Source organism: Pygocentrus nattereri, chromosome 16, assembly GCF_015220715.1.
Source record: "Pygocentrus nattereri isolate fPygNat1 chromosome 16, fPygNat1.pri, whole genome shotgun sequence".
Taxonomy (NCBI): Eukaryota; Metazoa; Chordata; class Actinopteri; order Characiformes; family Serrasalmidae; genus Pygocentrus; species Pygocentrus nattereri.
The window spans coordinates 10,300,754-10,315,070 of NC_051226.1; the positions used below are offsets into that span (position 1 = coordinate 10,300,754).

Below are 14,317 nucleotides of genomic sequence, written 5' to 3' on the forward strand. Positions count from 1 at the left end.
ATTAAATAAAAAAGTCATGTTTTTGAGTCAAAATCAAGTGCTATGACTTCAGGAGCTAAAACAAACATCAATAAATACATAAATTTATGCAAAAATCCCAGCAACGCTGCCCGATACACTCAGTACAGCACCACACACATTACCATGCGTCAGTCTCACTGTTGTGCAGAGAACAGTCCAACACCCGGTTAATATTTTGTCATTAACATGCCTGTGGTCAGAATCTACCACTGCTGAATGTGGTAGAGATGAGCAGTTGGGCTATAGTCTGTAATTGTACACCTATGCAGACTTACAAAGTCGGTGGTCTTCATTAATTGGTGAGTGAAAGTGCAAAGCAGGAATTTCTAAATAGTGTATAAACTGGAAGACACTGTACATTGCAATGCATAAGCATCCTGCTAAGCAACAACATAATGCAAAACATATTGCATTTAAAAACCTCACACCAGGTCTTGTGATGCTGTTTTGCAGTCTGCAGAATTCTTCAGATAAACAAATCCTACTGAATCCTACACTTGAATGCAGCCATATGAATAAAGGTCCCTTAATTGTTTTAGGCTTAGACACATAGTTCTTTCATTGGAACACAATCTGTACATTATGGGGAGATTATATCACCCTTTAAATGGGGTTATAATCCTCGCTCTTGTAATTTAAGAATAATAAGCCTGGGAAGTTAAGGCTTTAAACCTCAAGAAGGTTCTTCATATCTGTACATCTCACTCATAACATGAGTTCAAAGTATACTGTTCACTCCCTCCCCAGTTACGAATGGGCTGTTTTGAATTCACTGTTTTGTCATTAAAGCCGACTCATTTACATACATACATATATATATATATACACACACACTTATGACACTTATGCAGTTTAATCCCACCCATTTACACTGAAGCTTTAAAGAATGTTTCAGCCTGGACTGTGTTTTTGAATGAAAAGTGCTCATTTACATGTATCAGTCTTAAAGACACAGTAACAATTCTAAGGGATAAAGGTTGGAAAACGGTCATGTAAAAATAATAAACAATAAACCTACACAAATGCCATAAGTAGAACAAAATAAATGAAAAGAATTATGTAGGATATGAGTCTCTAAACAAACTACCCATTCAAAGGCTCTTTATGGAAGCAAAGGTGCTTATTCTGGGGTATCACTCAAAAAAGCCTCTCCCAGCACCTTTTGTTTTTAGGAGTGCAATGAGACCAGCCTCTTTCATGCTATAGCTGCTTGCAGGTGTTTGCTTATTTGTTTTTGACCGGACAGCTTCTCAGAGCCCCACGAGTACTGATTAGTGCGTGACTCATGAAGTCTTCAGTAGCTGCTTTGTTGACATTCAGGACCAGTTCTTTCAAGTGGAACTAGTCTGTCAGCTCACCTCACTGGGCATCTCATTTCTCATCATCGCTGTTATTCATGTGGATCAGACACAGCAGTGCTGCTGGAGTTGGTGGACTATTCTCAGTCCAGCGGTGACACTGAGGTGTTTAAAACTCCAGTAGCATATTTATGTTAATTCTGTCCATGTAAATTTTTCTAGAAGGGTCCATTTCACATCACTGAATGACTTTGTTTACATCTTATTATGTGGAAATTTACAAATCAGACAAATCAATGGACCCTTTAAGTGTTCCATCAAACTTAGCTTATTGTACAATGTTCGCGTGAGTGTTTGCGTGAGTCCAATGAGACCAGCCTCTTTCATGCTATAGCTGCTTGCAGGTGTCTGCTTATTTGTTTTTGACCAAACAGCTTCTCAGAGCCCCACGAGTACTGATTAGTGCGTGACTCATGAAGTCTTCAGTAGCTGCTTTGTTGACATTCAGGACCAGTTCTTTCAAGTGGAACTAGTCTGTCAGCTCACCTCACTGGGCATCTCATTTCTCATCATCGCTGTTATTCATCTCTGTTACTATGGTGGCATCATTGAGTTTGATGATGAGGCTCTTTGCTGCTGTGCTTTGCAGTGCTGTTACAGACGAATGCAGTGAGGACAGAATCAAGCTAAGGCAGCAGCTTTGGGAAGCACCAGGCCTTTAGAATGAGAAGGGATTGCCCATTTACAGCATCCATGTGCAGACAGAGGACAGAACTAAAGATACGGTGTCATCCACAGATACGTTCATTAACTCTACGGAAATGGTGTCGTGGATGTGAGGTGTCATCATGCAAGCTCTTCCTGAAACAGAAGTGAGTGGTGTGGCAGACACTTAGGCATGGAGCCAAGGGTTTCTTCCACAGAGACACACTGGTGGCTTAATGAAAGCAGAGCAGCAGACAGTGAGCAAAATGTCAACCATAAGAAGAATTACTGTGTATAAGAACATGAGCGCGAACCCTATATAGGGTCCTAGTAGTCACTGACAAGATGCAGTGGCATTCTGTGGCTTGAGCTTCTACACTGTTAAAAATAAAGGTTCTTGACTTGGATGTACGGTTCTTCATACATAACCTTTACATTATGAGGGGTTCTTTAAACTTTAAAGGATTCGTATCATAGAAAAACAGAACTTTCCTTAAATGTATCATACTGTAAATTTTGAAAAAAAACTGTTCTGTCCCCAGTCCATATATGGACATTAAAAGCCATGGTACATTGTGTTTTTGTGATGTCACAAGAAAAAACTCATTTACATATATTCACCTGTTTAGCTTATAGCAGTTTAGCCATGTAAGTAAGCCACACTAAGGAGGTTCAGTCTGGACTGCTTTTTTAATTGGGACACAGAGCAGCCAATTGGAAGAGTGTTCATTTACATACACTTTACTGCCAAAAGTCTTCACTCACCCATCCAAATCATTGAATTCAGGTGCTCCAATCACTTCCATGGCCACAGGGGTATAAAACCCAGCGCCTAGGCCTGCAGACTGCTTCTACAAATATTAGTGAATGGGTCGCGCTCAGGAGCTCAGTGAATTCTAGTGTGGTACCATGATAGCACACCTGTGCTACAAGTCCAGTCGTGAAATTTCCTCACTACTAAATATTCCACAGTCAACTGTCAGTGGGATTATAACAAAATGGAAGCGATTGGGAACGACAGCAACTCAGCCACAAAGTGGTTGGCCACGTAAAATGGCAAAGCGGGGTCAGCAGATGCTGAGGCACATAGTGCGCAGAGGTCGCCAACTTTCTGCAGAGTCCGTCGCTACAGACCTTCAAACTTCATGTGGCCTTCAGATCAGCTCAAGAAAAGCATATACAGCTTCATGGAATGAGTTTCCACGGCTGAGCATCTGTATCTAAGCCTTACATCACCAAGCGCAACGCAAAGTGTTGATTGCAGTGGTGTAAAGGGCCGCCACTGGACTCTAGAGCAGTGGAGACGTGCTTCCAATGGATGAGTCTGGGTTTGGCGGTGGCCAGGAGAACGGTACTTGTCTGACTGCATTGTGCCAAGTGTAAAGTTTGGTAGAGGGGGGATTATGGTGTGAGATTGATTTTCAGGAGTTGGGCTCGGCCCCTTAGTTCCAGTGAAAGGAACTCTTATTGCTTCTGTACCAAGAGATTTTGGACAATATCATGCTCCCAACTTTGTGGGAACAGTTTGGGGACAACCCTTCCTGTTCCAACATGAGCACACTTGCCCGGAACGGTGGGCAGCCCTATCCACGGCGCCCGGGGAGCAATTGGGGGTTAGATGTCTTGCTCAAGGACACCTCAGTCATGAACTGTTGGTTCTGGGGATCGAATCGGCAACCTTCTGGTCACAGGGCCAGTTCCCTAACCTCCAGCCCACGAAAACACCTTTGGGATGAATTAGAGCGGAGACTGTGAGCCAGGCCTTCACACATGCCCTTCTGAAAGAATGGTCAAAAATTCCCATAAACACTCTCCTAAACCTTGTGGAAAGCCTTCCCAGAAGAGTTGAAGTTGTTATAGTTGCGAAGGGTGGGGCGACATCATATTAAACCCTACGGATTAAGAATGGGATGTCGCTCTGGCCATTCACTGAGATGCTTGTTTATTTGGTATTCCTACCTTGTACTTACCTTAATTTGTCATTTTATCAGAAACACCATCCAGATGCACTTTGAAGGTTTACAGCTACAAACTATAGTCTGTCTATTAATGAGGCACCTTCTACTCTGTCCATCTACAGAAAGGGACCACCAGGGCCTCTGCTGACCAGATATCATTTGAGCGGTTCTCAAACCATTGACCATTCTCAGCACAGCACTAATATGATTGCATCATTCACAAGCAAAACATGACATTCATCCTTCAGTCTCAGAATATCACTGTAAGAGTAGATTTCACTTTATTAACTATTACATACTCTGTACTTCGATGCTTTCATGAGCAACGCAGGAGTTGGTGAGCTTCCACAATAACACAGTTACTGTTCCTTTTCAAATGGAACAGATGCTTTTGTGGAAACCCAGGAACTGACAACCCAAAGCAATTCAGCACAAAAATCCATTTGGCCACGGCATCTTTTCCAAACAGAAAAATAGCAGCTGTCTGGTCACATACAACAAACACTGGTCCAGACAGACATAATATAACACATATAACAATGTGCATGCAATTATAACAGCATGTAAACTTCACCCTGTTGACACAGAACACAGTTGCAGTCATTGTCCATTAAGGTACAGTATAAGGCAGTGCGTAGCATAGTATAATCATATTCTCACTCTGAGAATCCAGAGTCTTAACTGAAGTCCATCCACAGTGCTCCGGCTTTCTCATGCCTTTCTGACAATGCGTCCACTTTTCCTCCAGTCTCGTCCATCTGCCCTCACAGACTTGCTGCTGACCCTCCATGTGCCATGGCACACGCGAGCACTGAGGGAAGACAGACATGGACTGATCAAGAACAAGCACACACACGCGCCATTGTACAATAAGCTAAGTTTGATGGAACACTTAAAGGGTCCACTGATTTGTCTGATTTGTAAATTTCCACATAATAAGATGTAAACAAAGTCATTCAGTGATGTGAGATGGACCCTTCTAGAAAAATTTACATGGACAGAATTAACATAAATATGCTACTGGAGTTTTTAAACACCTCAGTGTCACCGCTGGACTGAGAATAGTCCACCAACTGCAGTAGCACTGCTGTGTCTGATCCACTCAGACCAGCGCAACATACACTAACACACCACCACCACATCAGTGTTACTGCAGTGCTGAGAACAATCCACCACCCAAATAGTACCTGCTGTGTGAGGGTCCATGGGGGTCCTGACCACTGAAGAACAGGGTAAAAGGTGACTAACAAAGTATCAGAGAAACAGATGGACTACAGTCTGTAACTGTAGAACTACAAAGTGCACCTGTACAGTAAGTGGAGCTGATAAAATGGGCAACGAGCGTATAAACAAGGAGGTGGTCATAATGTTATGCCTGATCGAGGTATTTTTAAGTTGCTCATCATGGAGGGCAGTGCAAGGCAAAGTCACACTTAAAGAAAACCCCTCATAAAAGTCACATGTGGTTTTGTGCAACATGCGCTATTACCTGTTGAAAAAAGCATATGATCATAGGTGAAAACTGAAATATTTGTGACCTTTCAGTAAGGGTTGTATTATCATATATACCACGATTTTAACAATTAAAAAGAAACTCCTGTATTTTCACTGGTTATTCTGGATGGCAAATAAAATGGCTATATCTGTGTTGCACAAAGTGTAATCCCTGGTTCCTTTCACCACCACTGTAAAGATATCTGAGCCCATAAATTCCTCTCTAAGAACCATCTCACCTCACACCATTCAGAATGGCTTTGTTTTCTCAGTGTTGGATATTTTTTTGGTTTGGGGCGTGACCATCTTTGTGGACTTGGCTGCATTATACGCACGCTTGCATAGTAGATCCTACTCTACAGTGTCAGAGCAGTATCCGCACGTTTATTATCTAAAATGAATGGATGGGTATGTACTGGCATAACTGCAAAGCATTTACATTCACTTTTATCAGTTTTTTATCAAAATAATGGGACATTATTTATTCTAAAGAGGAATCTGTGCCCCTTCGTCTCTCCAGCTGTCCCACTCTAGCAGAAAGTCACCCACCAGACAGGAGGAGGAGTTCCCACAGGTGACTCTTTAACCAGACCAGCACCTTCAGACAGACACTGAGAAAAGGAGCAGCTTAATTGAAGCTGATGTGACTCGAGGTTCTGACAAACTGACTTCACAGCAATCACGCACGCGCACACATCTGCCCCCACCCCTCCTTACCTGGAGCACCAAGTCAGAGGAGGCGCGCGCTTGCGTGGCCGTGCCGCTTGTCTCCGATACTGCACGAGGCCGCACACGAGCTCGTGCGCGATCATCAAGTAGAGCAGGAAAATGAGCACTGCGGGGTCCATGCTGCGGCAGAGGGTCTCTCATTCACACTCTGGAGGGAGAAATACGGTGAAGCTGGGTTTTTTTGCCTACCCGTATTCCGACAAACCCCGCCCTCCTGCGCTGTGATTGGCCAGCAAGTGTTCACCACCGACAACGGGATTGGCTGGAGCAGCTAATAGATATTAACTACTTAAAGAGAAATTTCAGGGAATTTTCAAAAATGCAAAATTCAGTCACTGAGACGTAGAAGGTTAGTGTTTTTATGTGAAATGACACTTTATAGAGAAACAAGAGATTTTATTTACAGTGGTGGCCAATCAGAAGTTACGATCTATAACACAAACTTAGCCAATTCATTTACTGTCCCAAATAATAGTGACCAACACCTCTTCCGAGTTTTAGACATAATATTAAAGGGGAGAAACATCGATTTCTCAAAATGTCTCCATTGTTAAAAGGTTAAGATGTAAACAAAGTAATTCAGAGTGGTTTGGTGTGAAATGCTTTGTTCCAGAAAAACTTCAGAGTCAGAGTTGTTCACAGTGTTGGTGATAGGAACCAGACGACCACCTCTAAAAGCTCCCTCCGGGAAAGCTATTACATGAAATGGTTATGTTTTTTAGCCTAAAATGTAATTTAATCAACGTGTGTTAATCTGTTCCTGGTGGAGGGACACATAAAGGCAAAATAGTCCCCAAAGCAAACATATTTTTTAATATTTAGCCCTATTTTACCATCATCAAAATTACAAATAAACACCCAGAAGACACATGTAGTTTCACTACTGATAGTAAACGAAATGGTTATGCTTGTGTTGTAGTTTCTCTACAAATGAACCCGTTCACATTAAACCACTCTGAATGATTTTATCTCTCAACCACTGATTTATGCAGACATTTTTAAAAAATCAGTGTAATTTCGCTTTAATGATGGTTAAATGAGTGGTAAATTCAAAAATAATAATAATAATAATAAAAAGCACCTGCCTACTGTTACAAGTTTTACAGAAAATACATGTTAGGCCAAAACTTTCGCTTAAAACTCTCGTAAAACAATATCAGACATCAAGTGGCAAATTCCTAACCATTTGATCGAATAGCTTTATGTGAAGTAACTTAGAGATATTAAACATTTCAGACGTCTAGCCATTCAGACACCTCTGGCTTTGTTTACATCTTGACCAATTAAAAGGGACATATAATGGAAAACTGTTTACACTGGCATAGAAGAATATGTTTGGTACATGGAACTGACACACTGTGATCCTCAAACACCGCTGTCTCCTCCTTCAAATGAACATCTGTATTTGCAAAAGAGGCCAGGGTCACTTCCAAAATCTCAAACTGTTACATAACAGTGACATGGTGATATTTACCCCTCCAAAATGTCCATACCCCAGTCCATGTCCAACTGAAAGTTTCACAGTGAGACAACAACTTTACTTTGTGTTGTTGTTGAGATCAAAAGCAAGTAGCTAGCTGGTAGCTATAGGTAATGTTAGCTACTAGCATGCTCTAAATACTAGCATAGCTAACTAAATAGTATGATGGCCTAACTTATTTACATGGAGGTTAATTATATTTTCCTGCCTGTTTCTATCTTGGCATGTTGCTTCTGGGTGAGCCATCATACTGTAAACCAGCAAACCGGAGCAGAGCTCATCAAATCATTCATGAGACCCCAAAAAAAGAGAAAACAGTCAGATTCATTCCAGGGCCACATACCTTCTATGCAGACAAGAACAACTTAAAACATTGAATAAACAGAATCTATGGCACCTTTAATTATTCACACATTTTGAAAAATCAATGCAAATCTCTTTCACAGCAGTCCCAGCACTGGGGGTGGGGCATGTCTGAAAGCGGGTGGGGGGAAAATATGAAGCAAAACTGTGTTTACCAGCTCTCCAGGCCTGCTTTGCCCATCCAAAGCGTGCAGTCTGCGTCTCTTGCAGATGAACATTCCCGTGTGAAGGTAAAGGCAAGCTCACTCTAAACGGCGTGAAGATGGACTCCCATGATTTTGGTGGTTTTAGTTCATTAATCTTGCCCAAAAGATCAGCTGCTGTTCATTGTGAACACATTGCAGTCAGCACTGTCTGAGAGATACCAGGCAAACGGAACGATGAGACGTTGCCATGGAGACCGTTGCTATATCAGGATGTCGTCATGCAGTCTGTGTTTGAGCATCTTCTGTTTGAACTGCATGTGAAACATTTCATTTACTACATGGCAGCATGACAAAAATGCCTTTCTCAGAATTCCGAGCAGCCTTAGAGATGCATTCAAAATCCATTTTTATTTCAGGGAAACACAGGCTGTAACAGGAAGCTCGCTACAGACTTCACTTTATCAGTGATTTGAACTATATAAGTGTGCAGAGAGGAAAAGACGGAAGGCATATAAATGTTTTGCAGTCAGGAAATCTATTATTATGCATGATAGTATGGCACACTAGTTAACTCCTTGATCCCTAGGGTTATTATCAAGTCATTCATCTTTAGGCTTATTATTCAGCAACTATTACTGGATAGATTTGTCACCAGAGATGGGATGTATGGAATACAAGTACCAGAAATATAAATTACATATCTGTATACAGTCCAAGTTACATTTTGTAAAGGCAGAATTCAGAATAATTACCGTTGAAATTTTAGTAGAATACTTTCAGAATGCTTACCCACTACATTTTAAAATATATGTACCATCTTTTAAGAGAAATGCTACAAACACTTGTTTATTAACCATTTTAAAATCAGCATATGACATGTAAAGACCAGCTCCAAAGAGAAACAAGCACTGAAGTTCCCACTAAAGCCTGAGTAGACTGATAAACCAAACTGATGAACCAGTTATTAATCTCAGCATTGCTGGACTTTTTTGAGGGATGATGGAACTGAACTGTTCTCTTCAGTAGTGGACATGTTCACCAGTGCTAAGCTTAGTATTTGATTTAAAATGATACTCAACAATATAATTATACAAAAATTTCAGAATTACCTTTAAGAAGCACACAATTAACCCTTTAAAATCCTAGGCTTATTATATACTAAGTCTTATTATTGAGTAAATACAGGGGCTTCAATGCAAAAGTTGCTTGATGGGTAAAATAGTCCTGATACACAATTTATTTTGTTTTTTGCACCACAACAAAAACATCTGGCATTGATATGTAAAAAAATGCAAATGTTTATTTTGTCTTTAGTTCACATCAAATCAAGACCCCAGTGTCTGGTGAAAATGACAAGTAAGAAGACAGTTCACATACACATGAAGTGTGACATGTGAGTAAGAGTGAACAAACCAAAATAAATGTTGCTTTAACCTAAATGATCTTATCTGCCTTAAGTATATTTTGAGATTTTGTACCGGCTACCTTTGTGGTCATGTTTTCAAATATAATTTTAAAACAGTTGGCTTCATATTTTGATTAGAAAATTGCTCCAAATATATTGTACATGTAGAGAAAGGTTTGGTCTCGTCACTGACTGTACATGTAAATCTGAATTTTAAATACTTGTGGCTGTATCCATGTCTAACTTCATTACTTCAGTAGTTTCTTTTACCAACAAACCTATCTAACTTATCTAAACCTGTCTATTTTGAGTAAATTTAGAGTTCTAAAATGGTGTTACAGCAACAGAGAATGATTGTTGTTAAACTGTCATGTGTTAGCATTTATCAAATTACATGATCCATTTAATAATTATTGAATGTATCATTATTTAATGAGATTATATTTAATTAATATTTTAACTTCTGGCAGTTTTTGTATTTATGAGGTAAGTACAATGAAATGTTAGGTTCTGATTTTTGACTAAAAAATAAAGCTATTTGACAGTGACTTTTCCATTATAGTCTCACGACCCCCTTACAGTGCTACCACAGACCCCTATGAGTTTGCAAACCCCTGAGGAAGAGCCCGCTCTAGACTATAGTGCTGCATCGAAAAAGTCAACAAAACTGATGTGTATTTAACTGAACACTGGAAACCATTCCGATGTACATTGGTATTTCTAGTATCACAAATGTCTATATAGCATATAATATAACTGTAAATCACAGCACATATTGTCTCATAAGATTTGGAAAAAATAAATATGAAAATGTACATCTTAACAACCCTCCTGCTAGGTGTGGGACTGTGTGTGTATGAGTTCCTGATTAGCATGACCCTACAGAGAAACGTAATCAGTTCTCCAGCTGTGATATTATGTGATTTATATGAAGATCATGAGCCCTCGAGCAGGTGGCACCATCACCAGGACAATCTAGGGCAGCTCCTCCTGTACCTACGGACAAGCACATCAAACCTGTCAGAGATTCAGTATAGCACTGTGTAGGTCAGAGATCACCCTTTTGTTTATTTACTGTCCAGTATAAATGGCCATTAAGTTTGGTACTTTAGTGGAAAATTTCTTCTTTATTGTTTATTTCCTTTTCTCAGTAACATGTAATTTTCTACTACATATACACTCACTGAGCATTTTATTAGGAACACTACACTAATACTGGGTAGGGCCTCCCTTTACTCTCAAAACAGCCTGAAGTCTTTGTGACATATTCTACAAGATAGTAAAAACATTCCTTCTGTTTCACGTTGACATGTAATTGCTGAATGCTGCTACTCTCCTGCTCTACCACATCCCAAAGATGTTCTATTAGATTCAGATCTGGTGAGTGGGAAGGCCACTGAAAAACACTGAACTCAAGGTCATACTCATGAATCCAGTTTGAGATGCATTTTGCTTTGTGACATGGCACATTATCATGCTGGAAGTAGCCTTTAGAAAATATATTAGGAGGTAAGTTATGGCTATGAAGGGATGAACATGGTCAAGAAAAGTGGTCAAATAGGCTGTGGCATTCCAGCAAAGGTTGATTGGTATTAACAGGCCCAAAGTGGACCAAGGAAACATTCCCCACACCACTACACCACCTCCACCAGCCTGGCCTGTTAACACAAGGCAGGTTGGTTCCATAGATTCATTCTGTTGGTGCAAAAACCTGACTCTACTATCTGTGTTCCTCAGAAATCAAGATTCATCAGAACAAGCTATGTTTTTCAAGTCTTGAACTGTCCAATTTTGGTAAACCTGGACCCACTGCAGCCTCAACTTTCTGTTCTTGGCTGACAGAGGTGGAACTTGACATGGTCTTCTGCTGTTATAGTTCATCCAGCTCAAAGATGTGTTGTGCATTCTTTTCGGCTCAACGGAATTATTTGCAGTGGTTATCAGAGTTACTGTAGCCTTTATGTCAGCTTCAACCAGTCTGGCCATCCTCTGTTGACCTCTCTCATCAACAAGGTGTTTCCTTCCACAGAACTGACACTCACTGGATATTTTTTCTTTATTGCACCATTATGCTTAAATTCTAGAGACTAGAGACTTTTGCGCATGAAAATCCCAGAAGATCAGCAATTACAGAAATACACAAACCAGCCCATCTGGTATCAACAATCATGCCATGGACAAAATCACTGAAATATTTTTTTCCCACCCATTCTGATGGTTGATGTGAACATTACCTGACATTGATGGCCAGTATCTGCATGGTGTTATGCACTGTTGTGCTTCCAAACAACTGGCTGATTAGATGCATGAATAAATAGGTGTAGAGTTGTTCCTAATAATAAGCTCAGTAAGTATATGTTCCTTGTTTTTTCCTGAAGAATTAAAACATTGTACTGAACAGGCATTTTGACAGTAAACTGAATAAACAAAACAGTGATCTTTGCCATAACTGTAAATTTACACTCTTATTATTTACAGAAGTGAGTATGTGCAAAAGCACACAACAGAAAACCAGATCACTCACCTACTCAGAGATGGAACGAATGGTCACATGATCCTCCTGGGGTTAGAAATTAACCAGTGGTTGTTAAGGTAATTAATATAGGCTTCATATGCATATTATCCTATTTTCTTAAGTAAAGTATCTCAAATCAAGCCTACTGCCTACCAGGGTGAATCATACCATAATAAAGTCTGCACAAATGCAAAACTGTTAGGGTCCTGCGATTACTACTATTACCACATACTGTATGTAATTTACTATAAAGTCTATTTAGTGCACAGGTGAAGCAGGTTTGACAGACACCTACCGCCAGGCTGGAATCATACATTTCATTTGTGAAGCCTGTATTGTCTGCAGAACTACTGGAATTCTGAGCCTTGGCCTTCTTTTTCAGGTAGTATACCAGTAAACCACACGCTGCCACAACCAGCAGAATGGTTACTATGACAATCGCAACTGTTTCTCCTGTGTAGTCACGTGATGGCGATGCTGCAAAAAAGAAAAAGTACTGATTTCAAAAACTAAAGAGAAGCTGTTGTGTTATTTTTATTATTTTTATAAACATTTGTCTAACTTCCTAATTTTGTGGGGTAGATGTACATAAAGCCGGCCACTTACTGGTGTGGTCTATCTGCTCTCCTTTACAGTTGACCCCAACTGTATAGCCAAAGTCATCCAGAGCAAGAACCCCTTTCGCTCCTTTAAATCCCTCAAACACTATCTGCATATACAGGCATCCACAAACGCACCGATCAGCCATAACAATCAAAGCACCTTCTTGTTTCTACAGTCACTTTATCAGCTCCACTTACTATATAGGTGCACGTTGTAGTTCTACAATTACAGACTGTAGTCCATCTGTTTCTCTGCGTACTTTGTTAGCCCCCTTTTACCCTGTTCTTTAATAGTCAGGAGCCCACAGAGCATGGTGGTGTGTTAGTGTGTGTTGTGCTGGTACAAGTCAATCACACTGAGCAGTGCTGCTGGAATTGTCCACTCACTGTCCACTCTATTAGACACTCCTACCTTGTTGGTCAACCTTGTGGAAGTCAGAGACAATAGCCCATCTGCTGCATAGTGTGCGTTGGTCATCCTCTACTCCTTCATCAGTGGTCACAGGACGCTGCCCACAGGACACTGTTGGCTGGATTTTTTTGGTTGGTGGATTATTCTCAGTCCAGCAGTGACACTGAAGTATTTAAAAGCTCCAGCAGCACTGCTGTGTCTGATCCACTCAGACCAGCGCAACACACACTAATACGCCACCACCACATCAGTGTTACTGCAGTGCTGGAAATTATCCACCTCCCAGACAATACATACTCTGTGGTGGTCCTGACCATTGAAGAACAGGGTGAAAGGGGGCTAACAAAGTATGCAGAGAAACAGATGAACTAGAGTCTAATCTACAAAATGCACCTATATTGTAAGTGGAGCTGATAAATGTTATGGCTGATTAGTGTATATATGTCTCAAAAACACATTTAATATACATAAAGTAACAGAAGGCACAGTCAACAGTAGACCTATACTATACATCTGTAAATATTTCACACCTATAATTTCAGTGTATTTAATGTAATGCATAATTTGTGTAATTGCCTAATTGGGAAAACTAACCGCATTAAGTTTTTAGTTGGATTAAATGTCTCACCTGGTACTCTTTCTCTGATGTGATATTAATGCGGAAGGATCTCCAGTTTCCTCCAGCATGAGACAGGCTCAGGAGCTCATGTGTGGCCCCTTCAGACAGTCTCCACACCACCAACTTGCTGTCATCTGCAGGAGAAGAACAAGTAAACTTCATCATACAGTCACTTGGACAATGTTTCATACAGAGCCACAGTTGGGATCATCAGTATTTAATATTATTGTAAACCACATCTTAAAGCACATTCTTTCATTAAATGTGTTTATTGGGGAAGGAAAAGCACATGGTTCAAAGAGTATAAAAACAATGTAGTAAAGGATCAATGAGTTAATTAATGGTTGGTGGTTGACAGTTCTCACATTAATATAAAAGTAAAATGGAAGGCTCTCATATTAACATAAGAATATAGACTAAAAGGCCAAAAATACGTAAATACCCATCCTAATTATTGAATTCAGTTCTTTTAGCCACAATCATTGTTAACAGGTGTATAAACTCACACACAGACATGCAATTTCCATACACAAACATTGGCAGGAGAATAGGTCACACTGAAGAGCTCAG

The 14,317-nt window shown here is 40.3% G+C and overlaps 1 protein-coding gene across 1 annotated transcript in view; it reads right to left on the bottom strand.

Moving 5' to 3' along the window:
• Positions 1–4,225: 4,225 nt before the first annotated feature.
• Positions 4,226–14,317, bottom strand: part of mamdc4 (MAM domain containing 4) — a 32,568-nt gene continuing 22,476 nt past the window's right edge. Inside the window, exons 25-31 of the mRNA XM_037546067.1 lie at positions 13,757–13,881; positions 12,721–12,823; positions 12,410–12,591; positions 12,124–12,159; positions 8,204–10,595; positions 6,194–6,353; positions 4,226–4,793 (exon numbers count right to left, since the gene is read on the bottom strand). Coding sequence (XP_037401964.1) covers positions 12,124–12,159; positions 12,410–12,591; positions 12,721–12,823; positions 13,757–13,881 — 446 coding nt within the window. The 3' untranslated portion in view covers positions 4,226–4,793; positions 6,194–6,353; positions 8,204–10,595. The remainder of the gene's footprint in view (positions 4,794–6,193; positions 6,354–8,203; positions 10,596–12,123; positions 12,160–12,409; positions 12,592–12,720; positions 12,824–13,756; positions 13,882–14,317) is intronic.